The following is a 20779-nucleotide window of genomic DNA, read 5'->3' on the forward strand; positions in this document are numbered from 1 at the left end:
TCCAGTACAGTTCTCCCTAAACAGTGCTTTCTCTTTAAAAAAAAATAATTAGAGCACATAAAAATACAAAAGAAAAAAAAACCTCTCTTACGCCCTTTCTCCCCCATCTCTTCTATCCACCTCTGTGCTTCTGCCTCTCCTCTCATTTTTCCCTTCTACTCTTCTCCCCCCCTGCCCTTATTTCCTCTCTCCCTCTTTTTTTCTAAATATACTCACACATACATCTCCCTCGTAATACAGTAGATTCTTACAAATTCACTCAAATTTGTTTCCCTGAGAAAGCACAGCATTTCTACCTTTGTTTCATGGTTGGGGGACTTAGGGAACCAGGCCAGGAAAGCTGGGGGCCTGAGCCCTGGCTACAACTAGCATGTGATGTGAGAGGCTGGCTTTTGATGGTAGGCTAAGGTTTGCGGCTTGCTCTTCAAGGCTCTGTACAGAGTACGAAACTGTTCTCTCTGTGCACATCACATAATAGCCATTGCTTGACAAATATAGCAATTAAAAAACATAGAAGGGAGTACAAGCAGAATGGAAGAGGAGGTCTAAGAATGCATGATTTAATTAACTCTATGAAGTGAAAGATAATTAAAATTTAAAGTTTTCACAGATAGTTTGGAAATAAAAGAAATATATTTTTCTTTCTTCCAAGTTAAAATTTCGGAATAGATATGTTTAAAAATGAAAAATGGATTTTAAGAGATTTAAAAAGTGAACATTGAGTGCTATATAAAAGCATTAAAATACTCCAGGGTATATTTTATTGGTTCATTTACTCACAACCTTGTCCCTCACATTATACCCAAGGCATGTATTAATGAGCTAATAAAACATGCCGTGTCATGTTTTACTGCTTGTTGGGCATCTGTTAGCACTAACATCAGTCACAAATCCAAGACTTTGATGATGGCGGTGGTGATAATGATAAATACCTATAATTTTACTGACATCTTTTTTTCTTTGAAGTAGACAATCTCTCTTAAATCATCCATTGAACATGAAAATGTTGAAATTGGTTCAGAATTAAAGCCTATTGTGTGGCTGTCTTCAGGAATGATTTAGATTCAAAGGAGAAGAGAAACAAGCAAACTTAGTATGAGGTGAAAGATGAGATGGAGGAACGTCAACTAGCATCAGAAAAGGTCATGATGTGAATGAAGGCTGCTGGAAATAAAGAAAAGATAGAAAAGTTATGGTTGCTAAATGTAGCCGTTTTTTATTAGTTAGGCCGTCAAGTTCAGGACAGGTCAGATTGGTGTAAGGTTTTGTTTTGTTGGAAGAGGGATAGTAATAATTTAAATATGTGCAGAATTTGGATGCGAGCTATACAAATAATTAGTCAGCACCACATAACAACCTTGAAAGAGAGTTAATTTTACTTAGTATGAATAATAAATCATACTTCTTTCATACTTTGCTTATTTAAATTGTTTAAAAGACTATGAATAGGGGCAGCTAGGTGGCTTGGTGAATGGAACAACCAGCCCTGGAGTCTGGAGGACCTGAGTTCAAATGTGGCCTCAGATACTTACTAGCTGCTTGATCCTGGGCAAGTCACTTAACCCAGATTATCTCCAAAAAAAAAACAACCCGAAAACAATTATGAATGTAATAACAGACCATTTTCTGAGAACAGGTCCATGATATAAAAAAGATTAAAAGACTAGGGAAAGGGATTGGATCTGTGATTTCACTGGTTTTCAGAGCTCTTTAATATGTTGGCATATTTTTCTGCAACTTACAGTCTTGGAGTTGCTTAGAGTACTGAGAGATTAAGTGACTTACCTAGGGTGATACAGACAGTATGGGTCAGAGACAGATCTATCTGACTCCAAGTCCAGCCTTCTTTTCACTGTGCCTCTAATAAAGAGTAACTATTGGGCAGCTAGGTGGCACTGTGGATAGAGTGCCAGGCCTGAGGTTAGGAAGATTCATTTTCCTGAGTTTAAATCTGGCCTCAGACACTTAAGAGTTGGGTGACACTGGACAAGTCATTTTAACCCTGTTTGCCTCAGTTTCCTCATCTGTAAAATGAGCTGGAGAAAGAAATGGCAAACATTTGTATCTTTGCCATAATGGACACAACTGAAAATGACTGAACAACAAATTCTAAACATTTCAGAGATCTGTGATTTCATCAGTTTTGTTGCTGCTTCCACTGATGCAGATAGCAATTCTGTAACTTAAGGGAAGTTCTTCAGGATTTACTCAGGCCAAAAAATTCTTAACTTTGCAGCTAACCTAATGAGGAGTCTCTCAGAATTCAACTAGGCTGGGCCTCAAGCCTTATGAGCACAGTGCCTGGCACACAGTAAACATTTAACATGAGGCTTCTTTTTTTTTTTTAATTTTTAGGCAATTGGGGTTAAGTGCCTTGCCCAGTTAAGTGTTTGGTCTGAGGCCGCATTTGAACTCGGGTCCTCCTGACTTCAGGGCCGGTGCTCTCTCCACTGCGCCACCTAGCTGCCCCTACCATGATGCTTCTTGACTGAATGAGTGGGTTGTCCACTGATTGACTAACTGTATCTGAAGCCTTTTCAGCCTAGTGGGGAGGTACTTCTGAATCTTGTGTGCCACTGACTGTCTGCACACCATGTTCTTAGAGACCAACGAAGAAATTGGTGGAGTTGGTTTCCTTGTGTGCCTACAGGCAACAAGAAACATGGGACGCTTGGTCATCTCATCTTGTAGTGTGTATGATGAGCATAAGCAAAAAGATTACTCTGAGAATAGCTGCAGCTTCTACACCGATAACCATTCCAGAGGTGGAAGAATTCGGTCACAGAACTCTCCAAGTCATCACAGACTTCAGTAGTGAGTGATTTTGGTACAAAGATAGGCATAGGAGAATAGGGCACAAGGTGTGTTGGAAGGAGTGGCAAAGGGTTGAGAATTGAAAAAAGGCAAACGTATGTTAACTATCCAAGTAACTCACTTCTATACAATGTGTCATAAATGCTTTCTTCTAAAACAAAGGACAGAGGAAACTAGGTGGCACTATGGATGGAGCTCTGAGTCTGGATTCAGGAAAACCCGAGTTCAGATCCTACTCAGATGCTACCTGTGTGAACTTAGCCAAGTCACTTAACCTCTGCTTCAGTTTCCTTACTTGTAAAGTGGTGATTATAGTAGCATCTACCTCCCATAGTGGTTGTGAGTATAAGATGAGATAATAGTATTAAATGTTTTGCAAGTCTTAAGGTGCTACATAAATACTAGCTATTTATTACTGTTATTATTTCATTGTCATTTTATAAGAGAATCAGAAAGTGCAGGGCATAGTAAGCATCAAGCAACATCACAGAATATAAATTTACTATATCTTAGTGAACAGAAAACAATGAGCAGAAGGACTAATTACCGATGAACGAATGAGTGAATGAACGAGCATTTATTAAGAGTTTACAGTGTATTAAGTGCTGAGATACAAACAGAAAAGCAATTTTCTCAAGAGTTTACATTCTAATGGAGAGGAAAACACATGTAGGAATTTAGTCAGATAGAAAGGACCACTGTCCTTAAGGTACAGTGATAAACAGATGTTAATACATCTTCTTCAATGTCATTTCCATTAATAAAACCCTATCTGTTTCTGTGGTTGAACCATTTGACAGTGTCAAGGACTTTGGTGGTGATAAGTCATAAAGGCACATATATAATCATGTCATTGATACCCATCAAGACTATGAAATCTCTCTTGGCAACCCAAATGATTTTCTTAGGGCCTTGTCAAAGAATATTTGAAAAAATAAAGAATATACAATTATTAGACAGGCCGAGTTCTTCCAAGAATTATGAGTAAAACAATATGTCATCAACTTCAAATGTAGGTGAATAATGAAAATAACATAAATATCAAGTAATATATATTTTGTAGCTTTCATTTTATTCTTTTCAATAAAGATGATTCATTACATGCATAACTGTGATTAAAAGTTTACACTTTTACTGTTATATGGATAAATTTACATAAATTTATCCCCAAATCCTTAATTAGGCCATGCACCAAAATTTGGGTTCAAAGATATTCTCACTATAAAAGTAAGCAACCATCTCAGAGATTCTTCCAGCTCATGGGTTCATAGATTTAGATCTGGAAGGAATCTTAGAAGCCATTGAATCAAACCCCTCGTTTAGGAGATAGGGAAGTTGAGGTAGAGAGAGGTTAAGGGATTTGCCCAGCATGTTACAGTTAGTAAGTGTCTGAAGCAGGATTCAAACTCAAGTCTTCCTAATGCCAGATCCACCAGTACACTACCTAATCCTCTCTAGAAATTTTGTTGGCCTTATTACTTCAATAACTTATGAGGAGGGGCTTATAGAATATAATCCAGCCTATTCACAGATTTGTCTCTGTTAAGGGTTATTCAAAATAGAGCCACCATGAATATGGAAGATGTCTTAAACAATTTAAATTCATTTTAAAATGAAATGATTAAGTATGAATATATTATGATTTTGTCTGGACTTATTTTACTTTTAGCAAAGTGTATATGCAATTAGTAAGTTAGAACATTTATTTGTGAAGAAAATATTAGAGCAATATTAGGTTTAAGGAAGAAAAGGCTCAAAGTTTCACCATTAGCTTCTTTATTAACAATTGTGTATTATAAGGTGACAAATATGTGTTTGTATATTTCTTCATCCTATCCATCTTTCAAGGTGGTGGCTTCTGAGATAACCTCTGCCACGGACTTATTATGTCCCTGTGAAATGGGTCTGTCGTTTGATGGTTGTTTTAAATTCATGTCTCCAACCTCTTTTCACCTAAGTTCCATTTTCCATTCACATCATAAAATCTTCTTTTCTTTCTTCTTGTGCCTCAGACATGGTTCTGCCATTCTGAATTTTGGTTCTTTTATCTGGTTTGCAACTGTGTGAGCATAAGGTCAGTGACTTTCTAAAAAGTTATAAAGCAGTTCACTGGTAGAGACCTTAAATCTCAAGATCCTTAATCCATTTCCCTATTTGCTGGGTCATTGTATGCCTCTCATCTATTGCTTGATCCCAGTGTATAATAAATGTGAACAAGAGAACAATCCAGTGGTTTCCATGGTTGGAATTTTCTTGCTACCTAAATTGTTCGATGATACTCTTCTGAACCCCGCCCTTGATTGTGTTCTAGAAAACCGTAATCTTAGCTGATATGTGTTTCTGTTCTTCCAGAACTGGTTTTAAAAGAAAGGGAGGGTAGGAAAAAGAGAAAATAGATTTTTGTTCATTGAAATAATTGAATTTAATTTAGAGCAAAAAATGTATGTAGGTATACATAGTTACTTTCTGAAAATCAGAAATTCCATTGAATATAAATGCTGTTAGTGATCTTTTCATGTATTCTGTAAAGCAAGTCTAGAATAAATATTAGTAAAATGGCACAGAAATCTAATGCAATATTATAAGATATGTATAAAACCCAGATTATATTTGCTTCCATCACCTTCCTGCCTACGGTGTATAATGGAGTGTCAGTAAACAATGAATTTCGATGTAATGCTCATCACATCATTTTCTTTGCATTTCAGAATTCTGATATATTTCCCATTAGTCACATATTCTCTTTTGCCCTGTAACCTAGCACACTTTAGCATGTACACATGACAGACAGATTAGAGATTAATGGAGGGATTAAATTTCGTTTGTTACCAATTTCCTTACAGATAATAGCTTTAGAAAGTGATAGTGTTTATTTAGATCTTATTCGTACATGTACCACAATACTTCAATAAACCAGGCAATGGTTAGCTTCTAGTTTTGAAATTTCAAACTAAATGAGGATTTCTGGAAAATGTTTAAACCCTTTATTTTTAAAAGTTTCTCAAGTGTAATAGTCTCCTGATTTGGCAAATTCCATATGCTGAATGTGTACTCTTTACTAATTAAAAATCTTAGAATGTCTGAGGTTCATTTTTCTAAACATGAATTCAAATTATACTGTACTGTCATTTTAGAAAGCCTTAGGTCTGGGGAATCCTTTTTTCTGTAGAGAGTGGATGACCCACAGAAAAATGAAGTGAGTACTATGAAGCCAAAAACTATTTAGTAGAATTTTTTTAAGCAAAACCTACTTAGCTGTTTTTAAAATTGACAACAAAGAACATAAAGCTCCTAATAAAGGAAACAAGTAATAATTTTCAAATGGACTTCAGTTCTCTATGATTGCCACAAAGGCAGGAGATGAAGAAAAAGGAAAAAGAATAGAGGGAGGAAAAGTGAGATACAGACTGAGAAGTAAAGACAAAAAACAAAGGGGGCAGTAAAGACAACTCATTACTATTTGCTACTGGTTTTTTTTTTAAACCTATATATTACACAGGAGATAAGCATGGCTTGAAGTTTTTCTTAAAAATGTTTGTAATCATGAGTTTATTGAAATCCTCTCTCTCCCCCTCATGTTCAATGGAGAAATATGCTGACTTTCTGCTCTGAGCAATAGAGAGTGTTTCATCTCATTTTACAAAGCAAAAGACTGACTTTTATAGAACAACATCCCCCTTAGAGTAGTGGTGAAAACAGAAGTTCCTATTTGAGTTCCACCTCCACCACCAATAAGTCACTTTATCTGTCAAAGACACAATTTCCTCATCTGTTAAAAGGGGATGATATTTGCACTACCTACCTCTCAGGAATTATGTGTAGAAAGCTCTTTTTAAATGCTGAAGCACTGTATGAATATAGATTATTAGTATGGTCATACCAAAAATAATACTCATAATGCAACTTTGTTATTATAGGGATAGGAAAGATTAACTGAATTGACCACCAGATCTCAACCCTAAATTAACAGTTCTGTAGCCTTTGTAAAAGATTGAACTGAATTATGTGCTAAGGCACAGAATATAAAATCATAGCCTCAGAATGTTAGAGCTACAAGTGACCTTAGACATCCTCTCGTCTGATTTCCATATTTTATAGCTGAGGAAACTGAGGCTCACAGACATTTAAGTGCTTTGCCTAAAACACAGACCCCATAAGTGATAGGATGAGCTCTTGAACCCAGGTCTTTGTGACTCTAAATCCAGTAATCTTTCTATTCCTCCCAGAAAGGACTTTTTTTTTTAAAGGGAAGTGGGTTGCATCCCTGGTATAAACTTATTTTCTTATTTTCTCCTCTTCAAAGTGGAAGTGAGTATTTTTTTTCTAAATAATAATTATTGAGGGTTCTGGTTGGTCAGGGTTTTAAAGTGAGTTTGTGGTATAGGATTGAACTTCAAATAATGGACCTTTTTCAGTTTGCTTTATGCTGAACTTTATGGTTTTTATAGTTTAAAGATGAAATCAGGTATGCATAGATTACCCGAAAGCACACATCACCCCTTATATATTCACCCTCTTTACTATGTCTTCACATAGTAACAGGCAGTAGTGTATTTTTGTGAAATAATCTGTGCTTCGTATACTGAGGGACCAGAGGATTTTTTTTCATCGTTCTGTTGTCCTTTTGTCTTTCATGGTAGTTGCAGTCTCACACGAGACTGTGTGTTGATTTGGGGATGTAACAGAGCTCTGTCTACAAGGAGGTTGGTTCTGAGCCCCATGTTGCTTCATTTCACCTCAGTTTGTTCTGGGTTATCCATTTAAAGCTATCTGTTCTCTGGCTCTTAAACTGACATTCACCACAACATCTCCTTTAGTTTCTACCTTCTCCATTGTTTTAAAAGCAATGACTGGTTCATTTGAGGTCAAGTCTTGGCATTTTTCCTTTTATCACTTGCAAGTGAGAAATAGTTCATATGTTTGTTACCTAGTCCTATCATTCTTCAAGAACTGAAACAGTTGAGCCACTTAAAAAAAACATTTTTAAAGCTTTTTCATCTTGGCTTTTGTTGCATTTTCAGGAAAACTGTATCACAGATGATATCGGAATATCGACTTGGAAGGAGCAGATTTTCCTCTCCCATAGTGCCTTGCTAGCAAAAAGCTGCCAAGCTGCAATGGAATTAGCAAAGCATGATACTGAGGTCCAGGATATGGCATTTCAGTATGGAAAGCACATGTCTATGAGTCATAAGGTATTGGCACACCCTTTCTCTTTATCCAGTGTTTAAATAACTAAAATGACATATGGGAAACCTTTTAGTACTTAATGACCTTTTAGGTCTCAAAAATGTTAAGCATGTACTTAAGATTTATCCATCATTTAATCATTATCTGTTATATAATACGACAGTATAGCATGATAGGATGTACTTTTCATAAAAAAAAAATAACACCGTTTATTTACACTGTATTTGGAATGTCTTTCTTTTCCTACTACCTTAAGTGGCTCCTGACAGAACTACTGGAAATTATGAAATAATGAGTAATGCTGCCATTCACAAAATTGGAAGGACATTCACAAGAAGATGGAAGTTTTTGTTATTATTCCTTTATGGCTGCTTGAAAATTAGAAATTGAGGGAAGTTAATGAAAGCTTAGTGGTATTTTGAGAAAAATGAAAACTCTTTAGTTCTGATTGCTGCTTTTTAATGTGCAAAATAAAGCAAACACCCTGAAATTAGCAATTGCAAGGTTCATTTTTTTATATCTGTAATTTCCAAATATATTTAATAGTATATATCTCACAGATGCTACTCAAGCATTTCACTGGAGAAAATAGTTTTCATGGGGGGTGGGGGTGACTGTTTTCTCTTGCAATAAAACCAAACAGATTTGAGGAGAATATTTATAAAATACATAGAATTTTATCAAGAAAGCATGTTTACCAAATCCTTGCTTCTAATTTTAAAAATAAATAAAAGCTAGAGGGGAGTTATAAAGAGGGAAAAAATAGCTTCAGATGAATTTGAAGGTTAGTATATTTAAAAACATTCATCTACACAGCATTTTCATCTAAAAAGTCCTTTCTTTAATCTTTTTTCAGTTACATTAATGTCTCCTGTCATGACTAAAATGCACTAGTTATAACTGTTTCAGGTTACAGTGTTCTAACATAACTCTTTTTGTCCATTCTCTCCAGATAAACTCTGACCTCCAGCCTTTTATTAGAGGGAAGTGTGGTGGCTCCATAGCATTTAATTTAAATTCAGCTCCTGTAGTCTTACATCAGGAGTTTCTTGGAAGAGAAATGTGGATTAAGCAGATCAGAGAGGTAACCTAAAATTAATTCTATATAGAGTGATGCTAGTAGTGTTTGACTTATTTCAATATATGTTTCATGATGGCTTAAAACACTGTCATTTCATTGTATGAGAGCATTGTCAAGGAGCAGGTACAATTTCTTCTTCATAGAAACCTAGATTTTTAATGAATTGAAACATTGTCATTTAAAAGTCAGAAAATTATAATTCTGCATTCTCTTATTATCTAAGTCCCGGAGTACTGCAACACAAGGCTAGTACCTGTGGTGAATGCTAATTAATTCAGTTTTTTTTTCCAAAGGCTTTCAAAAATTGTGCTATGGTAATAGCACCACCCTTTAACTGACTGCAATTTCCCATCTGTAGACTCTAGCACAGGCTGCAGAATTCCAGGAGCTCCGTCTGTCAACTCATTGAGTTATTTTAAAACAAACTAGGACCCTGAGTGAGCTCCGAGGCATTCTGAAAGAAAAAGAGATGGAGGTGGAAGGGGGAGGATAGAAATCATAGTATTTTGGAGCTGGAAAGGCCCTTAAATATCATCCCCTAATGCTCCCACTAACTACTTTGTTGTACCAACAACTGAGGTACACAAGATCTTTTCCCCTTATCTAAGACATCATTAGATTCTGTGGCTTAAAATCATTGAAGAATTCTTTATGGCAGCTGAAAAAAAAAATCCAGAAATGTATAATGTTGCTTGCTCTAATTGTGTTATGTTAATATTGCATACTAATGTTTTTAAATTTTATATTTTGGTTGGTTAAAGCAAGAGCTGGCAATGTATTTCTAAATGACTATAAACCCACTTGCCCTTATAAATGATAATTGATCTAGATGTAAATTCTAATATTTCCGTTCTTCCACAAGACATGGTTTTATTGCCATGAGTATTCCCTGCATATTGTCTGCTTTAGGAGATGATCTTCGTAGGATTACAGATTTAAATATAGAAGAGGCTTTCAGAGCCATCTGGTCCAACTCCTCCATTTTACAGAGATGGAAACTGAGGACTGCAAAGGTTAAGTGACTTGGTCATGGACACGTGGATAGTAGCTAACAGAATGAGGATTTGAACCCAGGTTCTCTGATTCCATATCCAGCATTCTTTATTCTGTGCCTTGTTGCTGTGGTCAAGAACATTTTACCATGTGGTGGTCAGCCTTCTGGTGGTGAGCTTCTCTGAATTTAAATAAGCTGATCCTTGGATGACGGTCTGTTTTCAAGATTGGTAGAACCTGCCAAAGCTTGTACTAAGCTGTCAAAGCCTTTATGATTTTATAAAATGAAGTGTTTTACAGAGAGATGTTTTCGCCAGGGTTGTTCAGCAGTGTCATGAAATGGATCCTGCACAAAGTCCAAACAAAGATAGTTCTCCTGTGGATGATGAGGTGCTCCAAATCCTCTTGTCCTCAGATGACATTGCACTGCTTACATCAAGTCTCAAGACTCCTTGCTGAAATTTATAGCAAAGCAGCAGATCTGTCAAGCCATATTTGCTTTAAAAAAAAAATAAGAAAGTGGATGAAAAATACGTTACCCAGATCATGATATGCGTCTGGACAGTTGTCTCATTAAGGCAGATAGCTAATGAAAAGACAGGTAGTCATTTCTGATGCCTGGAATTAAGGAGAAGGAGAGAGGCCTGGGTAGAGATAAGGACTGAACCTGTGATTTCACTGGTAAAGGGATGCAGGTAAAGAAACTCCCTCTGCCAAAGCAGATTGGCACCTTCTCCACAATTTAAAATTTTAGTAAGTTGTGTACAGTTACTGGGAATTTAAGTGATTTAACCAAGATCATGGAGCCTGTAGGTGTTAGAGATAGGACTTGAAATTAGGTCTTTCGGGCTTAAAGGTCCTCTTGATGTCTGCCACACCACAATATCTGCCTCTCAAGCAGGAATGGATAATGTTGAGAGATTGTGAACCCAGTAGAGAATGCTGCTGAAAAAGTCAATCTTTTTAAAGCTAGCATTTTCCCTTTGATGGTTTAGGACTGTAGATCATTGAACGACACAGTCTCACAAGAATTCAGATTACAAATAATCCAAACATGATGACATTTGCATTCAGGACATCTAGATTGTGCTCTGTTGCCAAGGATAACTTGTACATAAGACATGATGTGAAAGCATGGGTCATAGTCTCTGATACAGTGGAAAGAGGACTGGACTTAGAGTTAGAGGATCTGGGCTCTGACGCCACCTGTATGCCCTTGAGCAGGTTGCTTACCTTCTTTAACCTCAGTTTCCTCACTTGTGAAATGAAGAGTAGGACTAGATATCTTCAGACATCCTGTCCAGCTTCAAATCTATGCTTTAATCATAGAAACCTTAAAGGTAATCCAGTATAATACCCTCATTTTATTGAAGAGGAAACTGAGGTCTGCCATGCCTAGAATGCTCTCTGTTCTCAACTGCCTACTGACTTCCCTGGCTTCTTCTAAATCCCAGCTAAAATTCCATCTTTTACAGGAAGCTTGTCCCAATCTCTCTTCATTCTAGTACCTTCCCTCTTTTAATTATTTCCTATTTCTCTGTGTGTATTTGTTTGCATGTTGTCTTCCCATTAGATTGTAAGCTCCTTGAGGTCAGGGACTATCATTTGCCTCTTTTTATATCTCCAGGACTTAGCACAGTGCCTTGCACATAGTAGTTGCTTAATAAATATCGATTGATTCCTTCCCAAGATCATAAGCATAAAACAAAAGTAGCAGAGCCAGTATTACAGCGCAAGTGTTCTGATTCCAGATGTTCTTTCCACTACACCATACTGACTCAACATCAAGGAAATGTATAACTGGCATAGGATTATATAATAAAAATGAGACTAAGTAGATAAATAGCCTAGATAGCCTAGATATGGTACGTTTGTACCTGTGATACTAAAAGAACAAGAAGGAGGCCTCTGCTGCATTGGGTAGATCATCTGTAGGAAAACCCGAACAAGAATCCCATTGGTTGAGATAGTGTGATCTTCGTTGAGGTAGGGAGTATCCACTCAGATGAAATTATAGATCCATCAAAATGCTAAAGTATAAATATATATCTATATGCCTATATGTAGATATAGATATAGATATGGATACATAAAAGTCCTTTAGAGGAGGGTTAGTAATAGGGACACCCTTTGTCCTTGAGAGTACAGATTTTTTTGTTTCTTTTTTGTATTTGTATATCAAGCACCTGGCATATTCTTCCCTCAATACTATCTCACTTCATGAATTCATTATCTCCTGTGGGTTCTGTTTTCATCTCTATGCAGATGATTTCCAGATCTCTATATCCAGACATAATCTCTCTCTTGAGCACAACTCCTGTATCACCAGCTGCCTTTTCCACATCTCGAACTGGATATCCTATAGGCATCTCAAATTGAATATGCCCCAAGCATATCTCATTATCTTTTCCCCAAAATCCTTCCTCTTCCCAACTTTCCTATTAGTCTCCAGGGCAACACCCAAGCTTGCAACTTCAGTGTTGCCCTCAACTCCTCATTCAGATTCACCCCACCCTATCCAGTCCATTGCCAACCCTTGTCTTTTCTCATCTACATCATCACCCTAATATTTCCCTTTTTCTCCAGTCACATAGTCACTACCCTAGTACAGGTTTTAAGAAAATCTCACCTTGGCTATTACAATAACCTTTGTGGTGGCCTCCTTCCCTCAAGTTTCTCCCCACTTCAGTCCATCCTCCTTTCTGCCACCAAAGAGATTTAACTAAAGTCTGACACATCCCCCCTTGTTCAGCAAGTTCCAGTAGCTCCATATTGCCTCCAGTACCAAATGTTAAATACTCTTGGCATCTAAAGCCCTTCACAATCTGATCTCTTCCTGTCTTTTAAGGCTTCTTATATTTTCCTCCATTCTACACATTCTACAGTCCAACTGCCCTAGCCTACTTGTTTCTTACACTCAACACTCCTTCTTACTACAAGTATTTGTTGTCTTCCATGCCGGGAGTGCCCTCTCTCCTCACTTCCGCCTCCTGGCTTCCCTCATGACTCAGATCAAATTCTATCTTCTGCAAGAGGCATTTCATGCCCTACCCCTCAGGTCTCTACCTAGTGCCTTCTCTCTGGGATTACAATCCATATACTCTGTATAAATCTTCTATGTATGTAGTTATTTGCATTTTGCCTCCACCATTTTATTGTGAGTTTCTTAAGGGTAGGGGCTATGTTTTTGCATTTGTATCTTTAATGCTTAGCATGGGGCCTTGCCACATAGTGTACTGTTACTACATGCTTGTGGATTGATTGACTTAATAAACAAATTTTTGCTGGTTGATTGTTGTAAAAGAAAGAACAGAAAACCTTAGCAAAAGAATATCTGCCTTGCTTATGTAGATTTCAGCTAATCCAACATTTTCGATTACTACCTACAGAATTTTGTTCTTCGATCTCACCATTCTTGATCCAGATGTTTTTTTTCCATTACCCATTGGGGTTCACACCACAGCAAGAGAAAAATTAGTGGCTAATTGTATTGGTAAGGAAAAAAAAGCATGTGTTCATGGTGTCCCACTGTGCCATCTGAGAAGCCAGAGAGAAACTTTTATCCCCTGGTACTTTTAGTATTGAGCGTGTCTGCTTTCCACCTTTACCTCCTGCACTACCTCAGAACAACAGCAACAACCACCACAAACATAAGACTATAGCTACCCTATTTTACGTAGCACTTTGAGAAATGGACATTAGGAAGTGACCAGATATCAGGGTAGCCTTGAAGTTGTTCATATGTATTTGTTTCCTATTAACACTGTTCTTTCTGTGATAGTAGTGAGTATAGGACTATAATAACTTAATTTTGAAAGACAGCCTACAGCCATGGGAATATGTATACACACACACACACACACAACACATATATATATGTGTGTGTGTGTATATATATATATATATATACATATATATGTATATATATATACATATACATATATATATGTATATATATATGTATATATATATATACATATATATATATATATATATATATATATCTTTATAGCAATACAGGTAGAAAATGAGTAATTCACCCTTTGGGAGGTGAAGTCATTAGCTACTTATCTTTTTGACTCCCAATAAAAGAAAGTGGGCATCTTCAGAGAATTTCAGGACTCTTCTCTCTCAGGGAGTACAGGTGCTACTTACTGCAGGTCAGCATCTTGGATTTTTAATGATCTCCCTAGTTATCTGATTCCATTGTATGCCACTGCAGAAATAAAAATTGTGATTATGTTGTCTTAGCTATTCCTAAAAGTACTGAAATGTCATATGGATTGGTGACATGCTGACACCGTTATAACTAATCATAAATTTACTAAGTCTGTTACCTCTTACAAATTCTTACATACAACTTACTTCTTACCAGACATTCCACTCTTGCTTCTCATTCAAAAATCTATAATAAACTATTCTTGATTGTGCTTGTAAATTAAGTGTTTGAGGGCATTATGAATGCACAAGAAACTAACAATTCCAATTTCTTTTTTTTAAACAGACACATAGAAAAGAAGTCACCACTCCAGGTCTTTATATACATTATTCTCCACTCTGATTACTATTCTGATGCTACATGCTTCAGATGTTAACTCCCTTCCTCTCCAAATTACAGTGAATATCGATAGTGTAAACACTTGAATCATAGACTTGTTAAACTGAAGGTACCTCAATAGTCATCTCGTCCAACCCGTCCCTGAATCATGAATGCCTTTTACAGAATCCAACTCCAAATAGTATTAATTGTTAGGAAGGTTTGGTTTGGTGTCATTGTTATATTAATACAGTTCTTCCTATGATTTTTTCCTATTGCACACAGTTCACCTCTCTGGCACTAAGGAAAACAATCTAATCACTTTTGTACATTATAGCCCTTGAAACATTTCAGGATACTCTTAAAACCATGTAACCATGGTTTAATATGTCCCTAGGACCTTAGACTAATCTTCTTGTGACATGGTTTCAAGACTTTTCACTGTCCTATGCACCTTATTTAGCTGTCCTCCATGCCTGGAGTTCTTGGGTCCTCCTCCAGGATTCCCTGGCTTTTCCTTCAAGCCTCAACTGAAGTCTTGCCTTTGGCAACAAGCCTTTCCTAGTCTCCCTTAATTCTGGGGCTTCCCTGAGATCACTGTCCATTCATACTATGTATCTTAATTGTAAATAATTGTTTCCAAGTTGTCTCCCCCATTAGATTGTAAGCTCCTGTAGGGCAGGAACTGTTTTTGCCTTTCTTTGTATTGCCAACAGTTAGCACAGTGCGTGGGATATTACATTTGTTCACTTCGTATCTGATTCTTTGTACCCCCATGGACCATAGCACACCAGGCCCTTCTGTCCTCCACTGTCTCTCAAAGTCTGTCCAAGTTCATGTTCATTGTTTCTATGACACTGTGTATTCATCTCATCCTCTGCCATCCCCTTTTCCTTTTGCCTTCAGTCTTTCCCAGCATCAGGGTCTTTTCCAGTGAGTCACATCTTCTCCTTATGTGGACAAAGTATTTATGCTTCAGCTTCATATGTGACCATCCAGTGAATAAACTGAATTCATTTCTTTGAGTATTGACTGATTTGATCTCCTTACTGTCCAAGGGCCTCTCAAAAGTCTTCTCCAGCACCATAATTCGAAAGCATTAATTCTGCAGCGCTCAACTTTCCTTATAATCCAACTCAGTAAATGCTTGTTGACTCCCCTGGTTTACTCACATCTTCACTAAACTGGGGCTCCTCAAACTTAACATGTGACCTGACCATTGCAAGATTGAATTCAATTCAATTCAGCAAGCATTTATTAAGCACCTACTATATAACAGGGCCTGTGCTAGGCACTGGAGATACAAAGACAAAATTTAAATAGTCCCTCCCCTCAAGAAGCTTATATTCTATTGGAGGGATGCAATATGTACACAGAAAAATGTATGCAAAATAAATACAAATTAATTTGGAGGAAGGGTGCTAACAGTAGACTCAGGAAAGGCCTGACCCTTGAAGAACTAGGGAGACCAAAAGTCAGAGGTTAGAAGGGGAGGGCATTCCAGGCATTAGGGTCAGCATCCTATGACAAGGTGAGGAGGCAGGTGATGGAAGGGTGTACACAGGGAGCCAGTAGGCCAATATAGCCAAATGAAGCTTGCCTGAAAGGGGTAGTCTGAACAGATTGGCTTCAGACAGAGAAGGGATTTAAATGCCAAAACACAGAAATTTATAATTTTTCCCTGGAAATAATAAGAAATCACTGAAGGTTTATGAACAGGTGAGTCCTGTAGTTTAGCGATATCAGTTTGGCAGCCTTCTGGACTATGGCTTAGAGGCTTGAGGAAGGTGAGCGAATTAGGCTAGTACAATAGCACAGGTGACAGATGACTAGGGTGATTGTGGTGTGCCTGGAGAGAAGGGATTTATTCAAAGGTTATTGTGGAGGTAGAATCAATAAGACATCACTAATTGTATGTGGGGTGTGAGGAAGACTGAAAAATCAAGAATCAATCAGTAAACATTTTTTTAAGTATTGACTGCACCCAGGCATTGTGCTAGGTGCTGGGGATACAGACAAAAAAGAAATGGTAGCCGCCCTCGAGCTTGTCTCTATCAAAGAAAACAACATGCATACAATTAGCGTAGGCACAGCACGGGGGAGCAGGAAAAGTCTCCTGTAGGAGGTAGCAGTTTTGAAGGAAACTGGGGATTCTAACAGGAAGAGGTAAGGAAGGAATGCATTCCAGGCATAGAAATAGGAGATGGAACATCTTGTGTAAAAATAGCCAGAATCCGAGTTTAACTGCACTATAGAGTAATGGATAAAGCAGAATAATGTATAAGCCTAAAAATATAGGTTGGAGGCAAATTGTGAGGGGTGTTCAATACCAACCCAAGGAATTTGTATCTGGTCCTACAAGTAATGGGGAGCCATTGGTGTTTATTGATCAAGAAAAGTGACATGGCCAAACCTTTGCTTAAGGAATATCACTTTGTAACAGCAGTATTGTAAGATGATCAGCTGTGAATGACTTAGCTATTCTTAGCGATGCAACAATCCAAGACAGCTCTGAAGGCCTTATGATGAAAAATGCTGTCCATCCACAGAGAAAGAACTGATGGTGTCTGAATACAGATGGAAGCATTCTTTTTTTTTTCAACTTTCTTTAGTTTTCTTGAATTTTTCTTCAGTCTGTGTTTTCTTTCACAACATGACTATTATGAATATGTTTTGCATGACTACACATGTATAACCTATATTGAATTGCTTGCCTTCTCAATGAGGCAGGGTGGGGAGGGAGGAAGAGAGACAGTTTGGGAACTCAAAGTTTTAAAAAAAGAATGTTAAAAATTGTTTTTACATGTAACTGGGGGAAAATAAAACACTAACTTAAATACCCTTTTAAAAAAAGGAAAGAAATAAAGAACTCTATAGAAGAAGTAAAAAAAAGGAATATCACTTTGACAGTTGTGTGAAGAATGGATTAGAGAAAGGAGAATCTTGAGTTAGGAAGACCAGTTAGGAGGCTGTCACATGTGTCACACAGCCCTTTCAGAAGTGGACATTTGGATTGTATGGGGTATCAGGGTAGTCTGTTATCAGGTACATATGACTTGTTCTTCATGATCCAGTGCTGGTTCTTGGTAAATGCTGCTTACTTTCCTAAGTGTTCATGAACCATCTTTTTAATAATGAGTACTAGAATTTTGCCAGAAATTGTCTTCACATTTCCACTTCCATAATGTGAAGCATTCACCTTCTTCCCTTTTCTGAAAACTGGCAAACATGCTCATCTCTAGCCCATTAGCACCTCTTCCATTCTCTATTCCTCAGAGGTCCCTGCCAGCCATTCAGTAATGACAACCGAAGTTACCTTGAGTTGGATTTGATGCATATCAGGTGACTTGAATTTATCTAGGGTAGGTAGGTACTCTCTTAATAATCTCCTCACTTTATCCTTGGTTTCAAGTTCCTGCTATTCAATTTGCACATCATTCTTCCTGGTTTTAAAAAAGAAAAAAAAATCAGAAATAGAGTTGTTTTGCCTTCTTCCTGTTATCATTTTTGCTATTATTTCAGTCTTACTTATTTTAACTTGAAGAGCATTACCTTCACACACATATACACACACACTGCAAAATAATGGAACTCTTTATTGAAAGTATAATGATACCAAACATAAGTTCTTGGGAAAAAAATCATTTTTGGGTGGTTTTCTTTATCAGTTGCTTAAGTTTGCTGTTTAGGGTCCGATAGCATGCCCCTGCTTGAGAAGATTCAGCAGCTGCTTGATGCCTGTAAGATAAAATACCAGCATCCCTGACATTTAAAGCATTTTACAAAATAAATTCAAGACTTCTTAAACTATTATTCCCCTTTATGTATTCTTCAGCAGATTGGCTTACTTGCTGTCCCTCAGACAGGGCTTCCTGCCTCTCATCTCCATGCTTTTGCCCAGGTTTTCTGCCCAATCTTGGAATATCCTCCTCCTTTGCCTCTGACTCTTAGAATCCCTGCCTTCTTCAAAGCTCAGCTCAAGAGCTGTCTCCTACATGAGGCCCTTTTTGATCCCTCCAGCTACTAGATCCTCTCCCAAAAATTCCCTTCTTTTTTTTATATAAATCTTAATAATAATAGTTAGCATTTGTATATTGCTTTAAGGTTTACAAAGCACTTTACAGGCATCTCATTTTATCCTCACAACAACCCTAGGAGATAGTATTATTATCATTATCCCCATTTTACAGATAAGAAAACTGAGGCTGAGAGAGGTTGTGACTTGCCCAGAATCACACAGCTAGAAGGTCCCTCAGCCCACCTCATTATTTCTGCATACACAGGCAATCTTATCTTTGATTTTCACAGGGAGAACATTCCTAGAAAACAGTGCAGAAGTCAAAAACACGAATGTGGATACATTAAACCTATGGGAAATAAGGGGTTAGGTTCCTGTGACAACCAAAAATTGTGATCTTTCACTGGAGACTGCTGAAAATACACTTTTCTGCATAAAGTTCTTTATGAGAAAACATTAATTCTGATAATAAGCACTTTTCCTAACACTATGAAATAACCCTTAAAATGCAGTACACAAAATAAGATCGGTAACATGCAAAACATTTTTTCTCAAAAGTAATTCCCTAGAATTCTGTGACCTTTTGTGCTATCATCTCAATTTTAAAAAAATTTATTTCAGACAATACTGTATTTACTTTTCATAACATGAAATCTACAGTACCATACTGTATAGCAGATTAAATTCTTTAAAAAAAAATGGGGGGGCAGCTAGGTGGCACAGCATATAGAGCTCCAGCCTTAGAGTCAGAGGGACCTGAGTTCAAATCCGGCCTCAGACAGTTAATGCTTACTAGCTGTGTGACCTTGGGCAACTCACTTAAACCCCAATCGCCTCACCAAAAAGCCAAAAAAAAAAAATTTTTTTTGACCTGAATCTCACCTTCTACTCTGGCGTTGAACTATATACTAGCAGCTGTAAACCTCTCTAACTTGACCACCATCTGAAAACCAAGGGAGAGGTTCCTGGGACTTTAGTCACTGCTGTCGGAAGATGCCAAGACTGGCAAGGTCTTGACTTCATCTCCGACACTCTGTCCTTCGTGGCTGGTGGATGGCATTGAAGAGTGTGAAGGATACACCAGCTTGAAATAACCCATCAGCAACATCTGCTTTGTGCATCATTAGGATACCGGCCACTCCACAGGCTCGTGGGCATCGCTTTTTTTATCTAGGTGCTCATGGCCACAAATGTGCATGGCTGCCAACACAATTTGAAAAGGAGGTTACTAATAAAATCATACACATGCTTGAAATTCTGAATGTTGAAGATTGACTATTCCTAGTTTCCCTCATAGAATTTAAGCTTCTTGAGGACAGCACATGGTAGGCTCTTAATAAATGCTTATTAATCGGTTAATCCTCCCATCCTCTCCAGACAGCAGTCCTGTCCTTTCTTTATATTTTATTTTGCCTCCTTGGAATATAGCTTTATCTCTTTTTTTAAATTTTTTTAAGTATTTTATTTTTTATCTTTCCCCACTTAACGTGTAAAAACAATTTTCAACATTCACCTTTAAAACTTTGCATTCCAAATTCTCTCCCTCCCCACCTCCCCCTCATTGAGGAGGCAAGCAGTTTGATATAGGTTATACATGTGTAGTCATGTAAAACATATCCATAACAGTCGTGTTGTGAAAGAAAACATATTCCAAAAAAAAAAACACTCAAGAAAAATAAGTAAAAATAAGTATGCTTCAATCTGTATTCAGACACCATCACTTCCTTTCTCTGGGTATGGATAGCATTTTTCATCGTTAAGTCCTTCGGAGTCTTGTTGGATCATTGTATTCCTGAGAACAGCTAAGTCATTCACAGCTGATCATCTTAGAATATTGCTGTTACTTTGTACATAGTGCATTTTACTTTGCATCAGCCCAAAAAAGAGAGAGTGCCCAGCCCTTTCTCTGGGGTTTGGCTTTTTCTTTTTCTTTCCTTTTTTGCTTTTTTTGGTGAGGCAATCAGGATTAAGTGACTTTGCCCAGGGTCACGCAGCTAGTGAGTGTTATGTGTCTGAGGCCAGATTTGAACTCAGATCCTCCTGACTCCAGGGCCAGAACTGGGTTTGGCTTTTTCAATGCTCTTCTATCACCATTTCAACTTTTCAGCCATTGAACCTCCCCTAAAAGCCTTTGCTTATAGAATCA

The 20779-nt window shown here is 37.4% G+C and overlaps 1 protein-coding gene across 2 annotated transcripts in view; it reads left to right on the plus strand.

Moving 5' to 3' along the window:
* The window catches only part of PDSS2 (decaprenyl diphosphate synthase subunit 2), a 275272-nt gene that overhangs the window by 205374 nt on the left and 49119 nt on the right, over nucleotides 1-20779 (plus strand). For both annotated transcript variants that reach the window (XM_021008088.2, XM_078155211.1), the window contains 2 exons: nucleotides 7836-8009; nucleotides 8957-9088. In XM_021008088.2, the coding sequence (XP_020863747.1) occupies nucleotides 7836-8009; nucleotides 8957-9088 (306 nt within the window). The remainder of the gene's footprint in view (nucleotides 1-7835; nucleotides 8010-8956; nucleotides 9089-20779) is intronic.

The sequence above is a fragment of the Phascolarctos cinereus genome, unplaced genomic scaffold (assembly GCF_003287225.1).
Source record: "Phascolarctos cinereus isolate Bilbo 61053 unplaced genomic scaffold, phaCin_HiC Scaffold_5;HRSCAF=322, whole genome shotgun sequence".
NCBI classification, from domain to species: domain Eukaryota; kingdom Metazoa; phylum Chordata; class Mammalia; order Diprotodontia; family Phascolarctidae; genus Phascolarctos; species Phascolarctos cinereus.